The 24,025-nt window shown below is 38.7% G+C and overlaps 1 protein-coding gene across 2 annotated transcripts in view; it reads left to right on the forward strand.

Moving 5' to 3' along the window:
* Positions 1 to 24,025, forward strand: part of SH3RF1 (SH3 domain containing ring finger 1) — a 58,845-nt gene that overhangs the window by 10,323 nt on the left and 24,497 nt on the right. For both annotated transcript variants that reach the window (XM_063309747.1, XM_063309749.1), the window contains exon 3: positions 23,421 to 23,696. In XM_063309747.1, the coding sequence (XP_063165817.1) occupies positions 23,421 to 23,696 (276 nt within the window). The remainder of the gene's footprint in view (positions 1 to 23,420; positions 23,697 to 24,025) is intronic.

The following is a 24,025-nucleotide window of genomic DNA, read 5'->3' on the forward strand; positions in this document are numbered from 1 at the left end:
TGCTTAGACTAGAACCATTGACATGACTGAGATTTAATATTTTTCCCTATTGTGTTTTTGTGTTTGTTAATATTATTTACAATAGGCTTGGAAAAGGAATCCCCAATCTGTTTGAGTCAATGGGCATATTTTGAATTTGAGAGTACATTATGGGTTCTCTTACAAAATGGCTGCAGTAGGAGGTGTGGTAACTCACAAAACACCTACTTTTAAGAAAAGAAGTTGTATGGTTGCATTCCACTATCCCTTAGTTTACTCTGCATTTTTTTCTGAGCAGGTGGGCACACTTCAAAACAATGTACTAAATTACAATTATTTGTAATTTTAATTTTTATAAAAATCTCTTGGATATATTTGTGGCCCAGAAACATTCCTAGAAATAAATATAATGTTGAGGCTGTTATTTTGCTTTGCAGCATGATAGCTTCCTGCTTATTTAATTAAATAAATTGCATTGAAAAATTAAGTGCCACATAGAGATTGACAGACATACAGAGAAATATATCCATAGGGAGGCTGGCACCTTTGGGTGCCATGTTAAACACTAGAGCTTAGACTACAGGTAGTCTTCACTTAACAACCATTCATTCAGCAACCATTCAAAATTATGACAGTGCTGAAAACATGGATTTACAACCTGTGCCCGAAATTATGACTGTTGCAGTGCCCCAACAGTCATGTGATCAAAATTTGGGCACTTGGCAGCCCGCCCGCACTTAGAACTACAGGGGTGCTTCAACTCTCCCACCCGCTTATCTCCCCCCCATCTCTGCCCTTTTGGAAGCCCTGTACCCTCCCTTGTGGGGTGGCAAGCAGACCTGGAATCGCATGGTTTTGGGGCTGCAGCTCCAGTCTCCCTAGCCCAGCTGCGTGAAGATCTAGCCTAGCTCATCCCAGCTGACCTGTGTGAAAATCTAGCTAAGCCCAGCCCACGAGTACAAAAATCCAGCCAAGCCCAGCTACCATAGCAAGCTCCAGCCTCCCCAGCCCACATTCGTTCATTCAGCTGCCTCCTCTCTCAGTTCCCTGCACCTACCTTTTGACTTTTCCACTCAGCCACTGTGGGAGAAGCAGAAGCGCCTTGCTGCGGGACCCAGCTTCTCCAGCAAACGTTTCCTCCACGTGTCTCCATTCCGAATGCTGTCTTCCGAACAGCTTACACTGTCTTGTCAGATGTTTCGTTGCTCTCAGAAGCTTACACTGTCTTCTTAGAGCTTTTGGAGAAGCTTACTCTGTCTTCTCAGAGCTAACGTATGCTTCAGAAGACAGTGTTCGGAAGGAAGCCACGTGGAGGAAACGTTTGCCGGAGAAGCTGGGTCCCGCGGTGAGGTGCTTCTCATCTCAGCTGGGATGAGGCTGGAGCTGGCTGCAGTCCCAGAACCTCATGGTTCCAGGTCTGCTTGCCACCCCGCAAGGCAAGGTGCGGGGCTTCCAAAAGGGCAGAGATGGGGGGGTAGATAGGTGGGTGGGGGAAGTTGAAGGCAGTGTTCAGGGCTGGGAGGGACCAAACCTGGAATGGCTTGGATTGGGGTGAGTGCTCAGGCTAACGACTGGTAAAATTCACTTAACAATGGCAAGGGGGGTTGCCAGGATTGCGATCACTAAGCAATGCCATCTTGCTTTACAACCACATTGCTTAATGATGGAAATTCCGGGCTCAATTACCATTGTTAAATGAAGACTACCTGTATACCTAACAAACTGACAAGTTGCACCTTCAGAATAATTTTGTCTACTTTGTTGAAGTGCTATGATATATCCTTCGATTGAAACACCATTTGACTTAAATGAGAATGGTTTAAAATAAACTTTTCTATGTCACTGAGTTGGTTTCTAGACTGAATAATAAAACAGCATTTTCCTCAGTGCTTTGGATAATACATAAGCTGCAGGTTATCCTGAAAACCTTCTATTGTGTTTTAGAGCCTGAGGGCTTAATTTGAACTGAGGCTGGCAGAAGACATGTTCCTTTCTCTATATTAAAGAATTCTTTTGTACATCTTTGTTTTTCTAAGCCAATGAAGAATTGGAGAAAACAATTTATAATTGTTATTTTGGAGAGATTAACACATCAATCGTTGACATGGTTTTAAAAAATGCCCTACCAATTATTGCCATATTTTTAAATTGCGTTAATTCTGAAGTTCTAAAAGCACTTACTAATGAATGAGTCTTATTGAAGTCAGTGGGATTTTTGAGTAAAGATTGTGAAAACAGGATATTTAGAATTGCATTGCTAAGCTTACATTCCTCCAAAGAATGTTATTTGAGATTGATAAAACAATAGAGTAGAGGGTATTTTCTGGAACCACAACATAACTTAGTAACTATTGTTCTCTCAAAGTTTGCAAAAGCTTGACCTGTTTACTAGATTGCAAGACACTAATTACTTATAACCAGGAAATACTGCCATTTTAATTCTTGTAAATGCAAGTATACTCTCTTTGTATGAAGTAAAACAAAGTTATGACTATCAGCTTTTTAAAAATTTTCTAGTTCCAGGCATGAAAAATGTTAATTTGACTGCATGTTGTTGAAGTATTTAAGTACTCTGAAGTATTTTTTTAATTTAATTTTTTTTACAAAGGAAATAATTTTATTCGGTTGATGTAGTTTTTAACAGAATGTGTTTGTGTGCGTGTGTGTGTGTGTGCATTGCTACTTTTGCATACTGCTTCACAACACATCCGTAAAAGCAAGTTTTATAACAAGAGTAGAAGGTGTTTGGGGCTGAGGGCTAAATTGATTTCTGGATCAGGAGCTATATATGCATAGCTTCATACACACAGCGTATACATAAACACACACACACTCATTTCTGTCCTGCCAGTCTTGAATGGGGTTCAGTAAAGCTAACCTATTCCCATGCTTTTTTGTTTTGTTTTGTTTTTTGGCAATCACTGGTTTCTACTGCTGCATTTCATGTATGGTTGTGGCTGAATATGCATGACTTGTTGCCCACTCATCCTCCTCTATTCTAGTGCTCCTAATTAGGAGTCCTAGAGGAAGAAGGACTTCCACATTCCCAGCAAATTCTGTTTAAAGAGTACTGGCTGTTGTTTATTGTATTCTTGCTGCTAAAGTCAGTAGGAAACCAATCATGTACATTCTGCTAGCCAGCTGGTAGGAGATGTGATTGGGGCTTGGAAATGTTATAGGCCACAATCATTTTTTTTGAAAGCCTGCTTTAAAAGAATGCAGTTCTTCAAGGATTATTGAACAGCCTGAATAGAGGAACTTCTTGCATGATCTTATTATTATAATTTTGAAAATACTTGAATTTCTCACAACCTATATGCAGGAGAACTAGATTAGGAGTGCATAACTTCTGCCCCCAATCCTTGGTATAAGACTCCAGATACCTCCAAATGTTTTTGCTAAATTGAAATTTGGTGACAGAAGAGGAAATTATTCATTCTCCTTGTATTACCACATTAAACATAGCATTAGTCCTTGGTTAACAATGGTAATTGGGCCCTGGAATTCCGTTGCTAGGCGACGTGGTGTAAAGCACAATGTCACGTGACCACGCTGACTTATGACAGCAGTTCAAGCAGTTGTGGTCATTAGGTAAATCCCATGCAGTCATTAGGCGTGATGTCGCATGATTGCCATTTGCAACCTCCTACTGGTTTCCCCATTGACTGCTTGTTGGAAGCCAGCAGTGAAGGTTGCAAATGGTGATCACATGACTGCAGGGCGCTGCAACTACTGTAATTGCAAGCTGGTTGCCAAGCACCCAAATCGCGATCATATGACCATGGGGATGCTGTGACGGCCGCAAGTAAGACTCCTCATTCAGTGCCATTGTAACTTCGAATAGTTGCTGAATGAATGGTTGTTAACTGAGGCCTACCTGTATTTGATAAGATTTTAAATATATTACATTGTTTTTTCCCTGCATTTTTTTGGCTGCACTAATTTCTTTCTTGACCTTGCTAACCTTTTCAAACACAACTGTGATATGGTATGTACAGTATATGTCTTATTTATGCATGGACCTCAAAGAGATTTGAATAGAATTATTTAGTTTAGTAAATTTCTATTTGGAAACTGTTTCGTAACCCATGCTGCTTGTTACATCTGTATGCAAATTTAGTGTGTTAATCTATATAAAATAATTGTATTTTATTCTTTGCTATAATAATAGTTATTTTCAATCTATTTTAATCCTGTTACTGAAATGAAATATATGTTGTAATAATGTCAGCCTTTTAAAATGTATTCATTTAAAACAGTGACCATTAAAATAGCTATTTCAAATAAGAACGAGGTTTGTTGATTTCCATTTTATTTGGATACGATCTGTAATAGTGCCGTATCAGAATCGTATGTAGTTCATGTCGCAACAGCGTGAGCTTCCTTCATTTTATGAGAAAAGTTATGTAAAATATATGTGTTATGATAAATTGAGTATGAGTATATTGAGTCTTTAATGTTTATTGCAGATAAATATTTGCCAAAAGTACAATTAATCCGTTTTCTATTATATTAGGTTTATATTTTTCTTAGATAATAAGCTGATTACGTAGAGTGGGCCTGTACAACTTGTAGAGGGGAAAGGACCACCTTGATATTTCAAAAATAATCATGGACCACAAAGGAAAAGCTAGTGTGGTGATCAGCTGTTTGGCAGCTTGGTGGCAGCGATGGAGCTTGCAGCGTTGGTTAGGCTTAAAGGCACTTGGCAATAGCTTTTAGGGTGGAGGTGGCTATGAAAAACTAGGCAGTGGTAACAGATCCTTTCTGGTGCTGGTGTTTGGAGGCAGCGGATTTATTAAGTTTAATGTTGGTGGGCCATTTGTTGTGCAGGCCTGATGTAGGGGATGGTGTGTGCCATCTTTTCCATTGTTCAGTGTAGAATATGAAAAATGCTATTTATTGTAGGTTAATATATAAGCTGCAAGTTAGTAAAAATTCACTTGATTTGAAATAGTATAACAGCAGTTTAATCAATGGGAAAGAATGAAAAGCCCCTTTCATTTTTACAAGCTGTTTTGGTTATGTGTTATATATATCCGGGTGCATGAAGATGAAAGTATTAATGGTTCTAATAATGAATTTAATAACTTTTATTAAAATACCTTATCTTATCTTTTAGTATCATGTGGCATTAATAAATATATTTATATAAAATGCAGATTTAACATAAATTCAACCAACTGTAAGATACTGACAATTGTACAGCTCAAAACCATCCCAAGTCTACATAGGTCTCTGTTTTAAAATATCTCTAATTAACATTGTCAATGTTAAATCCAGTATTCTTGGATGCAGTTTTTTTTCTTTTGAAGTTCCTTGGGATTTCACTGAAATGTTAAGCTCATAAAAATGAGTTCTTAACTAACTTCTCTTGTGTGATAATTTTTAATGCTTTAATCTGTAGTAAATGATGAAGCATAATACACTTTGTTAGTGATGGAGCAGCGACATTCAGGCTAATTATAAAATAATGTTTGGCTTCTTGCTGACATAGTGTCTTGTCAGTAATATCTTGCAATGCCATGGTATCTTTAATACTTCAGGAAGCTTATTTAGTAGATATAGTTCTAAACAAATTAATATTACGGGCTGCAAATTACATGACAAAAACATTTACTGGCAAGATATATTTGTTTGAATAGCAGAAAACTATATCCTGGACTAGATGTTAGGAGTAACCTGCTTCCTTTTCTGGGGATGATTATGAAATCAGCTTAATTCTACTTGCTATCCTAGATGGCTTTTCTACTCGGTAAATCTTCAAACATGGCTGTCCAGAGGGGAAATAGGAGATCCAATGACAAAATGTATGGGACAATGTCATCATGCAGATGTTTCAGCTGATATAGGTCGTCGTATGCAAGATGGGTGGCAAAGAAATTTAATAAATAAATATTTACAGTATATACATGCATCAAATGTTTAGTGTCATCAGAGTCTGCTGCAGACACATGATTAAAAATACCTGTTTTGGATAAGTAGTGTAGTGCCTCTAGGGACCAAATTGTTCAAGGATAACTCTTGGCATGTGCCCTGCCTGACTTTTTTTAAATAATATTTTTATTTTCTTTTTTTTTCCTTTCAGGCAGGGATCTGGCCTGCTATAAAGCCTCCAGCATAATATTTAAAAAAAAACAAACCCTTTTTTCCCACAGTGAGAAACTGTAGTCCAATATTTATTTGGAATTTGGTCTAGTGGTTAAGGTGCTGGGCTAGAAACCAGGAGACAGAGAGTTCTAGTCCTGTCTTAGGCATGAAAGCCAGCTGGGTGACCTTGGGCCAGTCACTTTCTCTCAGCCCAACTCACCTCACAGGGTTGCTGTTGTGGGGAAAATAGGAGGAGGAAGGAGCATTTGGTATGTTCGCTCCCTTGAGTTATTTATAAAAATAATAAAGGGATATAAAAATAAATAAATAAATAAATAAATAAATAAATAAATTTCAACTTCTTTCTTGGCTTGGGGGGAATAAAATTCCTGGAGACTCAGGCAAGTTTCCATTCTGTGGGAGTGCCCATGTGTTCCAAAATTTCTGTTTGCCCACTGATCCAAAAAGAGTGCCTACTATTATCTCTATACACTTATTCTAATATACCTATATTTCAAACATTTCTTTTTGGCAAGATTACTTATTTATTCATTTTTATCATCAGCCTTTAGGACAAGTGAGAATTATTCATGTATAATTAATGTTCTTATATAAGACAATTTCATATGTTCTTATGTACTTTTTTTTTTTGCCTTTAAACATATAGTGTCTTATGCCACTTTAGTAAGGATTTTATACCTTTGAAGAACAGCATAGAATAGCTTTTTATAGCTTCTAAGTTCCTTGTGTCTTCATATATGGTGGTATTATTTTGTTCCATTAATATTTTCATGTTGAATTTCAAGTTTAGAAATGAGCTAAGAACCATAATGTATGCAGAAGAGTGCAGGGATTCTACACTAAGGGGTATGTACGTTTGTTTTTCGGTCCAGACTGTGCCCTGGACAGTTGGCGCAGGGCCAGAATCTTGGGGCCTGCGGGAAAGGGCATCAGCCAGAAAGTTTTTCCTCCCTGGGATAAACTTAAGAGAGAAGTCAAAACGGCTGAAAAATTCGGCCCATCGGAGTTGCTTGGTGCTGAGTTTGCGACTGGCGGTTAAGGCTTCGAGATTTTTATGATCAGTCCAAACCTCGAAAGGGTGAGAAGCCCCCTCCAACAGATGCCGCCAAGTGTCCAAGGCTGCTTTAACAGCAAAAGCCTCTTTTTCCCAAACATGCCATCGCCTCTCTGTGTCAGTGAATTTACGGGACAAATATGCGCAGGGCTTCAAAATGGCTGACTGATCAGCTTGGAGCAACAGGGCTCCGATAGAGAAGTCGGAAGCATTGACCTGAACCACAAACGGTTTAGTTGGGTCGGGATGCTTGAGGATGGGTTCAGTGGTGAACAGCTGTTTCAACGCGTCAAAAGCCTGCTGGCAGGCTGGAGTCCATTTAAGGAGCGTGCCTGGATTCTTTGATCGTCGCGTGTCCCCCTGAGCTTTGGTTTTTAATAGGTCAGTGAGGGGGAGGGCGATTTCCGCAAAATTTTGGGCAAATGCCCGATAGAAATTGGCGAAGCCAAGGAAACTTTGTAACTGGCGTCGTGTGCGTGGGGGTTCCCAGGCGACAATGGCCTCAACCTTTGCTGGGTCCATTTCATCCCCCCTTCTGAAATTCGGTAGCCCAGATAATCAATTTGGGACTGATGAAAAGCACATTTAGACAATTTAGCATACAACTCAGCCTTTCGGAGTTTAGCAAGCACTTGACGCACCAAGTGCACATGCTCTGCCATGGTTTCAGTATAAATCAATACATCATCCAAATACACTAACACCCCCTTGAACAGGTGGTCATGCAAGACCTCATTTATAAGTTGCATAAATACTCCAGGTGCTCCGGACAACCCAAACGGCAACACCTTGTATTGAAACGCTCCCAGAGGACAGTTAAATGCCATTTTCCACTCGTCCCCTTCCCTTATGCGAATGCGAAAATAAGCCTCCCTTAAATCCAACTTTGAGAAAATCTTGCCTCTGGCCAGATGTGCTAACATGTCTTTTAGGAGGGGCAAAGGATATTTATTTAATATTGACACTGCATTGAGCCCCCGGAAATCTGTACATAGCCTCAAAGAACCATCCTTTTTTGGTCTAAATAAGACCGGTGCCCCTACCGGGGAGTTGGCAGGCTCAATGAAACCCCTGGCCAGATTCTTGTCAATGAACTCCCGCAAGGTGGCCAACTCTTTCGGGGACATGGCATAGATTTTTGGGTTAGGCAACTTTACATTGGGTAACAATTCAATAGCACAATCAGTCTTTCGATGAGGCAGGCGATCTGCCTCCTTTTCGCCAAACACATCTGCGAAGTCCTGATATTGCGGAGGCAATCCCTCTAGCGGTTCCAGCGTTTGTACCGTGGTGGTGGCTGCCCGCTCCCCTTCATTGTCCTCCAACAAATCCTTTTCTGGCACCTTATAAAATCCATCAGCAAATGTCACAGTTCTATGTAGCCAGTTGATAGCCGGATTTTGCTTGACAAACCAGGGCATCCCCAGGATGACCAATGGGCCCCCCACTGGTGCTATTACAAAGGGCAATTTCTCCCAATGACTCCCCATTTGCAATGCTACCAATCCTGTGGAGTGGGTTACTGGTTTCCCCCCCGCCATAGTCCCGTCCAGTTGGGTAAAAATCATTGGCCGCTTCAGCGGGAACTTAGGAAGCTCCAGTGCAGCTACGATATCGGGGTGCATCAGAGATCGTGAGCAACCCGAGTCCAGCATTGCCCAGACTTCCACTGTTCTGGTACTGGAACCTAATTTTACCTTGACCATCAGGGTAGGAAAATTCCCACTCACCGAATCGTGCTCGCGCCCATCTCCTTCCACCTGCCCTAGGGCGCCGCTCAGGGCAGGTGGCTGGCTTTTCCCACCGGTTCTTCGAAGTCCAGCTGCTCCTCCTCTCCTCCGAATCAATGCTCGTCAGGGTCGTCCTCCGCCCGGGCAGCTCTCATCTTCCTTGGTACGGAAGGGGACTTGCCAGACGACTTTCCTGGTCGCTCCGATCTCTTTCTGGGGCACGCCGCTGCCCGATGTCCTTCTTTCCCACACCGCAAGCATTGCCCCTTCGCAAAACGCCGTTCTTTCTCCTCCTCCCAGCTTTTCGACTTGGGACGGCTTGGGAATCCCGGGGTTCGGCCACCTTTACTGAACTTTCCTTGCTTCAACTCTTTATTATGGGCGAACATCTCTAAGGCGCCTTCAGCATTACTGGCCAGTTGAATCCACCCGTACAACGTCTTCGGATCGTCCCGTCCCAATGCCCATCGGAGGACCTCCGTTTCCAGTCCCTGTTTGAACATTTCCACCAGGGTTGACTGGGACCAGTCCTCCACCTTTCCGGCCAGGGCTTTAAACTCCATGGCATAGTCCGCCACGGAGAGGGATCCCTGGGCAAGTTTCCTCAACACCCGCTTCGCCCGTTCCTGAGCCAAGGGGTCTTCGAAGTGTTGTTTTAAAGCCCATAGGAACTCCTCAAACTCCTCTAGCTCTGGCGCTTCGGCTTGGCATAATTGCACATACCAATCTGCTGCCCTCCCCTTTAGCTTATTGGCGATGGCATTGATTTTGCCCGGCTCGGAGCGAAAGCTTCGGCCCCAATCCCCCATATAATTTCTAGCGTTGGTAATGAAGAAGGACAGCTTCGTAGGGTCGCCATCGAACTTTACCGTGAAAGGCGGAGGGGCTCTTGCCGCCTCTCTCAGCTCAGCTTGTTCCACAAAAGCCAACGACCGTCTGGCCGCCACCTGTGACCCTTCCCTGGTCACTCCCGACTCTCTGCCCCTCGCTTGCCGGAAAACCCCAGTCCTACTTCTCCCCCTTGGTGGGGATGGGGACCTCGCTCCCGGATTGGGCCGTTGGGGGGGGAATTTCCTCCAGTCCCTCCGGCCGGGGCTCCGACCCTCTGGGGTGGCCCCTTAATAGGGCAACGATAATGTCCATCTTTTCCTCCAACGCCCTCATGCGCGCAGGGGTGACCGGGGCTTCCAATGGACCCGTAGTCACCACCACCGTAGGCGACAGCGGAATCTCCGGTTCCCAAGACGCTTCGGGTGATTCGACCTCGAAGTCTCCCTCTTCCCCGGTCCGATAGTCATCCCCTGTAGCGCCACTCACTTCAGACGGTAAGCCCCGCTCCTCCACCAAGGCGCCCCGCTTATCCCGTTGGGCTGCCCTCTGAGCTCGGGAGCTCGGGACCGCAAGCACTCTTGTGTCGGGTTGTTCCTCGCCCTCCTCGTACTCTTGCAGTCTGGGTTCTGACATTGCTAGCGTCCCTTTTCACCAAACGCTTGGATGGGGCTAGCAGAAAGGTTAAAGGTATGATTCTCAGCTTTATGTAATGGTTGCCTACTCCAATATACTCAGTCTCACAAGCCCGAGCTTTAAGATAACTGATTTATTAAAGGAATAGTGTGCAGATACAGACAAAGCTGAGAATAAAGCAAAAGCACGCGAAATACAAATCAAATACTGTTGCTTCAGTCCAACTCCGCCCTGCGCCCCATCGTAGCAATCACCCCATGCCAGATGCCACCCAGCATCATAAACTGGCCTGGGAATGTAACCTTGAAGAAAGACACCAACCCAAACATACATTCCAAAGATTACAGCCTCGCAGGGCTGGAAATTTCCAACAAGGAAACACGGAGCAAGAGAGTGACATGTGAAATGTTACAATGTATGCAGAACATTGAAACGGAGAACATGACATGTATGAACCAAGAGAGATAGGGAAAGAAAATATGGGGTTTAATTTCCTGATTTAATTTTTTCAATATAAAGGAAATAGGCATTAATCTGGTTATAAAAGTGGTTTCTTGTCAGTATATAATGTACTGAGTATGAATATGCTTTTTAATTTATGAGAGGTAGTGTAGCCCTTGATAACCTTGGAAGATTAATTTAAACACTGTAGTATTAACCTGTCAGGTATTGGCACAAAGCAAAATCTGTTGGCTTCTCGGAGTTTGCTGGCATTTTAGAATTGGACAACTCATAATAGCTTTATAGCTAGACAAATAAAAATAAAATACTGATTTGTTGGTATTTCAGTAGTAGTTATTGCAATCATTTGCAACGCATGACATTTTTATGTATTAACGTTTGTTTTGTGAAAGAAGTTAAAACCTCATTTTCTTGTACAAATATATCCCTTACTTCTCCAATAGTAGAAAAATGCAACAAGATGAATAATGGAATAATGAGTAGAATTGTGTTTGAAAAGATGGATGGGATTCCAAAAGGAAATAAAGTAGGTGGTGGTGCAAAGGTCATTTCAGCTATGGAACGAAGCAGTTATTTGTAAAATATACTAAGAGAACATTTTCTTGTGTGCTAAGAAAAGTAGTTTCCTTGTCATTAAATAAATCTAACTGAAAATAACAGAAGTTATCCAAGCATTGTCTATTATATGCCTGCATTGTACATTATATCTCTTTAAAATGGGAACTTTTCAAAACCGGCAGTTTTGAGGAAGCTGAGGCAAGCAGTGGGCAAGACAGTGATGCATATTTAGTTTTTCTTTTTTTCCCATGGGTTGGGGCAATTCTTTGTTTTTTAAACTGTCATACCTATTTGCATGTTTTCCACCTCAAAATACTGAAAAATTGTGTTAATAGTTTTAAGCAGTTGTGGTCAGGCAGGATTCTAGGGTTCAGAAAAAATAACTTCACAGTCATTGTGTTACTCTGCAGGCCATAAGTTGCACAAGCATGCTTTAAAACAATAGATTGTCTAAGGGTAAAATGGTTAATACATAAGCCAAGCATTAATATTTGGTTGTTTAAAACAAAATAATACATTTTAACTTACTTAGTTGTAAGATATGACAGCTCATTTACATATTTCAATAGACATTTCAGTTGTAATTACTTGATAATGGAAATATTAATATGCAAATACTATGTAATATAAAGTTTCCTGCAATTAACAATTTTGTTCTGATTGCCAACTCTTGATAGTATAAAAATTGCTTAATATGTGTACTCAGAGTGGCAAGCAAGAATCCTACACTATGATATATTAAAACAATTATTTCAAGTAACGTGTGTATTAGCTTATATAACTTTCTTATATAAGTTATAAATTTATATATATATATATATATACACACACACACACACACACACACACATTCATACATACATACATACATACAGTCATGAACAGAAATATTGGAACAAGGATAACTGTTTTGGCGTTTGGCCTCTGTACACCACCACATTGAAGTTGGGAGGAAACACACCCAGATGGGAGTGAAGTCAGGACTTTCAGCTGTAATTCAAGGGGTTTGACAAAAGTGGGGCACGAACCATTCAGGAAGTACAGCCAGTGGCATACACACTGCATAGTGGAAAAAATGCTTTTTTGTGTGTTATGAAACTGAAAACAATGAAAGCCTTAGTGGATTACCTGTGAGTAGGAGAGCAAATTCTAAGTTTGCTTGTTAGTTGTTTTCTATATTTCAGTATTTCAAAATGTTTATATTTTTAATAGTGGCCCTCTCTATACAGAGCCCTAACCCATTACAGCAATCAAGAGAACTATGCAAATACCAGGTTTAACAGTAGTTTAACAGTAGTTTAGGCTAGTATTAGCACTAAGCATAGCCTTTAAAATGATAGTTGAGTTTTTGGAACTATAGTAGCTTCAAATTCCAGGTTAGTACAGGCATAAGCCTTAATCACAAATAACATGACTGGGGGAAATCACATAGAAGAAGAAAGTATATAAACTTACAGCTAGGTCTTTCTTCCTTAACCATGTCTCAGAGAGCTGATTTTTTTTTCTGCATATAATGCAGTAATAGCAAATGGTAAATTTAGGTAAGTAATCTCCTGATAGGTGCCAAACTTCTTGGTACATATATGACATCTCTACATTGGATTGTGGAGCATTGGAGCATCTTTACCAAGCATTGGATGCCAAATTCTTCTTATATATAATTTTATATTGTAGATTTTAATTACAGTAATAAAAATAATACAAACTGAACTCACAGGAAGAAAGTAAAAAGAGAAGAGCAAAGGAGGAAAAAGTTAAAAAGGAAAAGGAAAGAGTGAGGTAAAGAAAAAGAAAAATATAAATATAAAAATATATTCCATATTTATCACAACAAGTATAAACAAATTTGGTAGTTCTTCATCCCCTATAAGGTTACAAACAAATGTCTCTTCTTCCCATAACCCATCCCTTATCTATAAGCAAATCCGTAAGACATGAACTTTTCAATCCTGGTGTCAGCAAGAAGTCCATAAAGGGTTGCCAGAACTTTATAAAAACAAACCTTATTTTAATCTTGATCAAATAAACCAATTTTATATTCCTTCCTTTTATTTCTGAAAATCTTAATCTTTAATTCATTCAAATATTGTTGTAGGATTTGATCTCTCTTCAATTCTTCTTTGTCCCATTACAAAAGCTTCTTTGAAGTTTTAACAAGCCTCTTTTGTAAATCCAATGAAAAGACATCCAGGTAATTCTCTTGGTTTATCATTTGTATTTCCCCTTTAATTTTTGAAACTTCAACCAGATTCTTTGTACATCCAGTAAAGAGTCTTTATTTGAGTCATTCTCTTGGCCTCTCACTTGTATTTCCACTTTAAATGCCTTCTCTATCTTGTAATTGACATTTTTTATATATCCAGTATTTCTGATTCTACTATTTCTGCATCAAGCAAGGTTTGTTTCACATCTGTCATTCCTTCATTAACATATTTTGAACATAGTCAATCCATAGAAGCAGACATTGTTACTGATATTGTTGTTATTGTGACTACTAATTTCTGGCTCCATTCTTCAAAAATCTCCTTTATTATTTCAAATGTTATAGTGTTTTATGTCATTTTGTAAATCCCAATACTGATCCAAACCAAAAGCAGGTTTACATTTTTTTTTTCCTGGAATCTTTAGTCCCCTCTGTTTTCTAATTTAAATCATGAAGTCTCTAATCTCTGTTATGACTTACAATAGACAAAATCATTTTGGTTCCCATTTAACACTGTTTATTTTATATAGTTAGTTCCAAAATCTTATAGTAAAAGTTTCAATGTTTGAAATATGCCTGGACCTTTAAGTGATTTATAATTTTCTTAGTTCAAAATCTTATTTAGCTTTTTGCGGTTTATTTCAAATTCTTTTAAGTTCTTAAACTTATAATTAGAGTCCCCCATTGGGGGAGACGGGTGGTAATATAAATCTAATAAATAAATAATTTTATTTATTTTTTTGTTCAGAAATGAAGATAGACTCATCAGGTGGCTTTTCAAACTTGTCATTCTGAAGATCTCTAATAGCTTTAAGATAGTTAAATAAGCAATTTCTGAAAGTGATTAGAAAGTGAGGTTAGTGAACTTAGTGTTCTTTAAAAGGCTCCACCGCAGTTATGAGCTGATCCCTTTGTCTCCTGGCATTCAAGCATGCGGGAAACTGCTGTTGTTTGATCTCCTCGCAAGGAGCAGCTATCTGAAGTACATGTGGACAATCTCCTGTCCTCTTCTTGTCTGGAAAGGTGCCAAAGAACCAATCTACTCACTGGTTCTTCGGTCTTTGTCGCAGTCGTCTTCACTCTCCCTGAGACATGTTTAGCTTGCCATGCCTCCCCTGGAAGTCCCTGGATGCCAAATTCTTCTAAATGATATTGTGATGCCAGAAACCCTTGTAATTTAAGCCTTCAAGAAATAATTACTGAGAAATAAAGAACTATAAATAAGTTCTTTAGAAATAACTAGAAATAAGAACTATAGCTAGCAGTATAAATGAAATAAACTATATAAACTATAGCTAACAATATAAATGAAATATATTTTCTTTCTAACTTATAAATCGTTGTTCACTGTTCAGCAACATGGTGTCCATGGGCACCAGAATTTCTACTGGTGTCCCAAAGTAAACGAAGTCTTAAAAGAAAAAAACGAATTCATACAAGACAGTGCCAATCACCTACTTGAACTATGCATACCAGTTAGTGCAGAATGCTATGCTGCAACATTCTGCACTACCTCAAGTCTCCAAACTGTCTTCAAGAAGGATCATGTTTTAGTAATCTGGATATATAAGGCATTTATCACACTATTCAAAGAAAAGAGTGTGTTCTATTTTTATATGCAGAGATTATATTTTCTCTATATAGAACAAATATATTGTGTTAATTACTAATGATGTTCTTGAGTTTTCTGTTTGTAGAGGTGGAACTTAGGGTGAGAAAATTGAAGCTTAACAAATGTGCACCCATAATTTAGTACATTTATGGTAGATTCCATGCAGTTCAGAGTTAGACATAGTTTTTAGTGTTTCTGCCTCCAACTTGTCTTCCAAAACAAAGAAAGCTAGAAAGCTAAGACCTATATAGGATAAATGTAGTTACCAAGAAATGCAGCACAAGTCAATGGTTAATTAAATGGAAATCATCAGAAGGACATGGAGCCAGAACTTTATATGAATATAAGTTAACTTTGTACTTTTATTGGAAAAAAATTATGGAAAAGTAATAGTTCTTATGAAAATACTGGTTTTCTTTGTAGGTTTCAAACAATGACGTAAATTTTATTAGAGGTTACTTTTAATGCATTTTCATTGACTATTATACAGAAGAGGCCAAAGGAAAGGAAGTGGACAGTATTTTGTTTTTGGTTTCCTAAAACCAGATCTGCTCTACTGTAAGAATGGTGTATTAGTATCAGTAAAGTGTGAATGTGAATATTGTTGTTTATAGTGTTCTATATTTGTAACAGCTTCTGTGTATGATGATTGCTGCTGCACTCCATGAAAATTATCCTATAAATTACTTGAAATTTCTGTTTGCATTATCTAATTTCTGATACAGCTGCTGGGAACATCCATATTTTATTAATGTGATGCCATGAATGTAGTGATATAAAATCCAGAAGTAATATTTTCTTTCTGTGTCTAGTGCCTGTTAAGAGCTACATGTCATATAGTAGGTTAACATTCAACCTAGATGGTAGAATTGTTGATGTTGACAGATACTACCTTTAAATCTAAAAAGTTTTCCTCTAGTTTCCTTTCAGGACAAAAGGAACTCATTTTTCTAATTTTGCAAAGACTGTGAAAGAGCAAGACATCTGGCTTCCTTTCAACCCTTTTCAAAATTGTAGAGGGTGAGAGACTTATCACATTCTTCCATATTCAGGAGAAAGAAACTGAGCTCATTTTGAGTTTCAAACACATATGAGGTCAACTATCTCTCAGTTTTGGGCACTAGTACATTTTTAATAGAATGTTGTATAACTTTATTAGTGTTGTAATACTGTATTTATTAGTTTAAGATTATGAGTGGGTTAATTTTATTAACATTTATTTTTATTGACTGAAGATTTTAATTTTGCAAGCTGTCTTCAATTTTTTAATAATAATGTAATATAATAATAGTAATAATTATTGCTTTATTAATTTTAACAAAGTTATAAAAGTCATATTGAAAACGCTTTTATTTGTGTCATGCTTGCCTTACATATGTATTTCTTTCATTGATTTTGTTGTTCCTGAATCTCTGATAAACTGACAAGTTCATATTTAATTTATTTCTACATCTGGATACTATATTTTATTTAACTTTTACCAATAGCTTTATAATAATAAAGGATTGTGAACCTTTTGGCTGCCTTTTCCTCTGAAGAATTTATATTTGATTTAAGAAACTATCTCTTCGTTTTAAATACAGCCTAATCTTCTTTAATCAGCAAAATATTTTTGAAGAGAATTTGAGTGGATATGTGCATTTTCCTAACAGGGAACATTTTCTACATTATATTTAAAAAGGGCATCATTTTTCTGTAAGATTTTCATTAAGCTTAGAATTACCCTGCAGGTTTTAATTTAAAATCCTGCTTATGGTTAATATTTCACAATTTTTGAAATACCAACCTTGAGAAGAAATGTTTTTTCCATTTTCTTGAAATTTGAAACATAGACAATCATTTCTGTTCTAATCTGCTATATACATTTCAGGTTTATAGTATCAAAATATCAAAATTTGATTTAAGCACATAGCAAGGTGCCTGTGTATATAAAATGAAAATGCTATGGAATTTTATCTTTACTACTCTATTCCTGTTCAAATGTAGTGTTTTTCATTTTTGTCTGTTTAGTAGAAGCATGCAGGCACTATTACATAATTGTAATAAAATAAAACTGTATTCTGGATTTTATCCTCCACTGCATTTTTATTAATGCAAATGCACTGTCTTTATAATTGCTGAGAAAATGAATGGGAGAATAATAAATAATTAATACTATTGAATAATAATAATAAATACTATTTAACCACATGGTATCATCAGGAGATGGTTGCGTGTGTCTTATTTTGTTGATTGAAAATTGAGTCTAATAAACTTTTCTTAGTTTTGTTTTGATCTTAGAATGTTCAATCCAAGAGAGGAATTTACTACCAGTTGTTTTCATTGCTCCCTGTTCATTTTGTTTAACAATTTTGTTGTAGAGGCTTCATCCTGGTATGAACAGAAATTCTCTAATGTTTATTGACCTAAGTAGATATCTGCAGTGAAAATTTTAGTGAGCTATTTTATATTTCTGTTCCTCTTTAGCTTGACATCTACAAAATGTTCCTTTCGGTGGTCATAATGACCATTTCACATAATATATGAATATGTGAACCTCAGAAGATGCTTAGAATGTTTTTTCTGTACAAGTTGGGGCTTCATTTGTTCATCACAGCATTGTTGCCCTTAAGTTCCAATAATATTTCTAGCTCCTTGCAGCAGCATATTTAATTGGCTGCTTACTGAGTAGGAGATACATTCTAAGATAGTTTTGCTGATATTTGTAGCCTCAAACAATATTGTTCCAAGTTACATTTGACTCTAAATTCTAAGGATAAAACAAAAGTAGGCATAAGAGCTCTTAAAAAGTTCTTATAAATGTTATATCTGATAAGGAACCTTCATACACCTGCTCCTACTCTTCACCGTCATTATTACCTTGGAAACAGTGACCTTCCTACAGTCCTTGAGCTCCTGACTGATGGCTGATGGCCCCTGATTGCTGGTATTACCCTTTAGCTTTCAAGTGTAGCCAATTTCAAACAAAAGCCAATTGGAGGCAAAGCAAACTGCAGTTTCTCTTTATTTGGCTGATGCATGTGGTTGAGATGATTTGCCATTAGTCCTTGGTGTTGGCAGATTGCTAGGAAAGCATTTGGCCCAGGAGAGATCAGAAAAGTCACACACCAGGCATTTCTGTAAAAATAATTTTACTTACAGAAAACAGACATATTTAAAAGCTGCTGCATTCTTACAGGCTCTCAGTGAGAGCTGCTTAACTGTCTACATGCCTACACAGAAGGGAAACAAACTAAAACAAGTCCAGGCAAGTTCTTCCCCCCAGGTGCAAAAATTAACAACTGAAAAGGGGACAATTAAATTCAACCTCTTCACCCGGCCAAAATGATTAGTTACCATAGTAACCTTAATCTGTAGTAGAAAACATATTAATACTCCCCTTTTTATACTACAGAATAAGATGCAAACCAATTTTCCTTGACAACTGTCCTAACAGCCAGGAAACACGCTGAGACAAGGAACTGGTCTCTAATGTTTATTGCTAGTACATAACAGGAATCCTAACAAACTGAAGAAGCGTGGGAAAACCCAGACATATAAACCCCAAAGGTTAAGGCGGTCCCGATCTGTGTCTCTTTGAATGGCTGACCAATTCCTCAGTGCTACGCATGCGCTTGACAGTCTGGATGGGAGCCCCCTGCTCGCCATCCTTACTCATGACAACAACTCTGTCTTTCCATTCACAATGTTTGAACATTATTTCCCCTTTGGTTTAACAGAAAGCTACCATCCTTCTTCCTGTGTATTTCCAAACCTAGGTAATTGGTTACAGTTCCAAGGCTTTTTAATGTGAAATGGCTTTTCATGCAGGCTTCAAAATCAAGCCTTTGTTTTTCTGTTGGTGTGAACAGCAGCAAATCATCAACATAAATGCACAGATACATACAGCCTTGTTTGTCTTTCTTCATATATACACATGGATCTGCTTTTCCTTTTTCAGAACCAAAATTCTGCAGTTTTTCATCTGATTTTTGGTTCCAGGATCTAGCAGCTTGTTTTAACCCATAGATTGACTTCTGCAGTTCACAGACTAGATTCTCCCCTTTTTCATAGCCAGGGGGTTGCTGCATGTATAATGTGTGGTCTAAATCACCATAGAGAAATGCAGTTTGAATGTCATAGTGGTGAACTGACAGTTCTTTGAGTGTAGCAATTTTTAACAGTAATCTAATTGATTCACCTTTAGTAACTGGTGCAAAAGTCTTGTCAAAGTCTAAATCTTTCCTTTGAGTGAACCCTTTTGCAACTAACCTTGCTTTATATTTTTGGATTTTGCCATCAGCATCCCTTTTCAGTTTGAAAACCCACCTACAACCTAGATAGCGTTCATTGGGAGGTAGATATACCAGTTTCCATGTTTTATTTTCTTTCAAGGATGCTAACTCCTGTTGCATGGCAGAATGCCAATTTTGTGCAATCTCAGGTAAAGCATTCACTTGTTCTAAAGACTCAGGTTCTGTGAATATGTGAAATGCCTTTACTGTTTCAGCCTGAAAAACATGATGGAGGAACACCTTTATTACTCCTCTGAGATCTGCGAGGTAATACAGGGCTTAAATTTCGACTCCCATCACTTTCCTGAGAAGCATCTGTCTCATCAGACAGATCTTCAGTTTGCTTTTCTGGTTTAATGTCCTCATCAGGCAAAAGATCATCATCAGCAAGTCCTTGCTGTTCTCTTGTGGTGGTCAGATCAACTGGAGAGCTAGAATTTAATCTCCCCCAGTTTTGTTCAGCAAAAGAAGCACTTTTGCTAATTATCAATTTCTCTCCCATTATGAACCTGTAGCTCCTCTGGCTTTGTTCATAGCCAACAAAGATGGCTTTCTTTGTTGTGGGGCCTGCTTTCCTTCTCTGTTGTTTTGGAATATGAATCCAAGCAGTGCTACCAAACACTCTAAGATGGTTTACCTTTGGTTTCACACCATAAAACAAATGGAATGGAGTGTCCTGAATCACAGAGTTATACAATCTGTTTTGTACATAACAGGCAGTAGATATTGCCTCTCCCCAATACTTAAAAGATAAATGTGAATCTTTAAGCATGCATTCCATCGCATTTTGCAAGGTTCTGCCCTTTCTTTCAGCAACACCATTTTGCTGAGGGGTGTAAGGGTTAGAAAGAATTTGTTCTATCCCCCTTTCCACTAGGAAACTTTTGAATTTGTGAGAAAGGTACTCTCCTCCTCTGTCACATTGGAGTGCAGATACAGGCCTAGGGAATTTTCCATTTGCCCATGTCACAAAACTTTTGAATTTCTCAAATGCCTCATCTTTCTGTTTTAAGATGTAGATAAATGTGTATCTGGAGAAATCATGAATTATGGTCATTGCATACCTTGCTTGTCCAAAACTTGGAGCAAAAGGACCAATAATGTCAGAGTGTACAATTTCCAAAGGTCTAGTTGTAACTCTGTCACTGTGCTTACTCACAGGAGCTTTTAGTGTTTTGCATTCTTTGCAAACTACACAATCTAAGTATTTGTCACAGGGTTTTATCTTTAGGTCAGCACGCAGCTGTGGCATTTGTGCTATATACTTGAAATTAGCATGACCAAATCTTCTTTGCATCAGGTGTACACATTGGTCATGATATCGAGTGTTGCCAACTGCAGCCTTGCAGCTTGGCTTCCTTGCATTTTGCACAATGTACAAGGAGTCTTTTAACATACCAGTAGCACACAATTTCCCATTTTTACGTATCTCACAACCATTTTTCTTAAATGTTATGACATACCCTGTTGCAGCCAATTGTGCCACAGATAAAAGGTTTGATTGTAAATGTGGCACATACAACACACCTTTTACAGTTTCTCCCAAGCAGGATAAATACAAGTCACCTTGTAATTTTGGTCACAGACCCATCAGCCAAAGATACACTGTGTTTTTCAGTTTTAGACAGTGACACAAAAGAGCTTTTACAATTACATAAATGATAATTGGCCCAAGAATCTAACACCCATACATCAGAATTACCCTTCTCAGCAACCTGTGCAATTTGGGTTGTCTGAAGAGCCTTCTTCTGTGTTGCCGTTGTGTCTTCTTCTCTGTCTTTCTAGTCTTGGGTCTCAAGGCACAGTCTTTCTGCAAATGTCCAGCTGAACCACAAGTGAAGCATCGCTGGTTGGCTAGTGCTGTGGCATCAGCTTCCTTTCCCTCCTTTTCCCTTGTTTTCTGGTACTGCAGCTTTCCAGAAGAGATGGGGGGGGGGGATCTTTCCTCTCTCTTCTCCCATTCAGCGAGTAAGCGCTGTGTAACATACGATGGGGTGAGGTCTGCTTCAAGCATAGCCTCCAGGGCACAAATCAGTGTGTCCCACGTTTCATTCAGTGAGGACAGGAGGATATAGGATTTTGTGAGAGGTGTAAATTCCATTCCTCTCTCCTGCAACTCAACAGACAGCTGCTGAATATAATGCAGGTGCTCAGGAAGGCTATCTCCTTCTGCAAGGTAGGCTTTGTACAGCTTTTTTGTCAGGGTAACTTTACTCCCTGCTGTTGCCTTTACATACAAGTCTCTCAAAGCGTCCCAAAGTTGCTTTGCAGACTGCATACCTCACACATGGACCAGCTGATTGTCCTCAACTCCCAGGATAATAGCGGCTCTAGCCCGCTCATCCTGCCTAAGCCATTCAGCACTGGGATTTTGGGGGGTTTGCTCACCAATTGGCAGCCAAAGATTATCTCTGCGAAGATACATCTCCATCTTCAGGGCCCAATTCAAATAGTTGGTCTCTGATAGGCGCTCCAGAGGCATCGCTGAGGGCTGGGAGGTAGCCATGGCTTCTTCCTTCTTTTGTAAGTCACCTCAGCTGGCTTCTTTGTCCTGTAGACTGGCAGTTGCTGGAAAATCTCCGGGTGGCTCCAAAGAAAATCTTCACAGGTCTTTGCTACCTGCCTTTAAATTGTGCATGAGGTGTGGAGCTGATCTCTCTATTCTCTCTGGGTTTTACTGGGCTTACTGGGCTGCTTACTGGGCCCATAACCTGTTGGCAGATTGCTAGGAAAGCATTTGGCCCAGGAGAGATCAGAAAAGTCACACACCAGGCATTTCTATAAAAATAATTTTATTTACAGAAAACAAACATATTTAAAGGTTGTTTGCTGAGAGGAGAGATTTCTCTCAGATGCATACTCTCTGCAAGCCTACGCAGAAGGGAAACTGAAACTAAAACAAGTCCAGGCAAGTTCTTCCCCCCCCTCAGTGCAAAAATTAACAACTGAAAAGGGGACAATTAAATTCAACCTCTTCACCCAGCCAAAATGATTAGTTACCATAGTAACGTTAATCTGTAGTAGAAAACATATTAACACTAGGTCCCATAGGGTCTGTGTCATCAGAAACCTAAGATGGAATTTGGGATGCAAACTGAAACAGCGTGGACTTTCCAGACTTCGACATCAAATCAGCCTCTGGGTGTTTTCCTTTTCTCTACTGTATAATTGCAATTATCCATGTCATTGCCTATACTTCTTTCCATACTTTGAACACTATCAGTTTTTGTTTTTATTATGGGTAGCATAGAATTATATAGGCTGTTTCACTCACAGCCCCTCATTTTTTACTGTCCCTTTACATGCATGCACTGTCCTATAGATAGCACTTCATCATGAAAATGGAGAAAAGAAGGTTGATTTTTTAAGAATAAAAATATATAACATTCACCAGTTTCCCTCTGTAGTTACAGTGCTTTCACATGCACTCCTGTAATGTGGAAGTCCATGATGCTGAACTGCCTCTCACGCTGCAAAGTACATGAGAGAAGTCTTAATGATAAATGGATTGGTTTAATATACTTTTTTCTGCAAAATAATTAGTCTTGGTTTATTTAATATATAGTTTAGATCAGTAGTTCTTAAACTGACCCATACTCCTTTTCCTGGTCTCAAATAATGTCATTACCCCCACCAAAATAACAACAATGCAGACTCTGTTGTTTTATACAAGCAGAGGTAGCAGCAGTCCCAAGCTGGATCATCAACTCATAAACAAGCAATTACAATTGCTCCGGTACCCACAGGATATGCCCAAATTACCCCCAGTTTAAGAACCATTGGTTTAGATAATATGTATTCATCCTTTTTTTTTCTTTTAAAAATAGCTGATGGGTAAATTACAGTTGCAAGTTAATATATCTTGTTCATCCTTCCTGTACATCATTTATGGTGGATAGATTTGCCTCCGTTTAGATGTGGGTAGGTTATTTACATTTTGTGACTATAAAAATTACCTGATTTCTTTCTGTAGGGTGTACCTCAGTTACCTTGTGCCAAAGCATTATATAACTATGAGGGGAAAGAGCCTGGAGATCTTAAATTCAGCAAAGGCGACATCATCATATTACGTCGGCAAGTTGATGAAAATTGGTATCATGGAGAAGTTAATGGTATCCATGGATTTTTTCCTACCAATTTTGTCCAGATAATTAAACCATTACCTCAACCTCCACCTCAGTGCAAAGCACTTTATGACTTTGAAGTTAAAGACAAGGAAGCTGACAAGGATTGTTTACCCTTTTCAAAGGTAAAAATATATAGCTGTGTTTACATTGTCTCAGGAATGTGGAAATACTTGTTAATCTACAGGTTTCCCATCTATCAAATGTTATTATAATTTTTATCTTGCTCTTTTATGCTTTTTCTGAAAGTGAAATACTTATATGCTTTAAATTAAAGGTATACTGTAACTTTAAGTTATCTTAGAGAAATAGTATTTGAACCTCATCTTCCTTTTCCAAGAGTAGCACTCTGCTATACCATATTGATCCTTCAAGACAAATTAGAATGTATATGCTATTGCTTTTTGTGAAAATACTGTATATCTCTTTACAATATGTCTTTTGCTGTCTGCAG

Source organism: Candoia aspera, chromosome 8 (assembly GCF_035149785.1).
Source record: "Candoia aspera isolate rCanAsp1 chromosome 8, rCanAsp1.hap2, whole genome shotgun sequence".
Lineage (NCBI taxonomy): Eukaryota > Metazoa > Chordata > Lepidosauria > Squamata > Boidae > Candoia > Candoia aspera.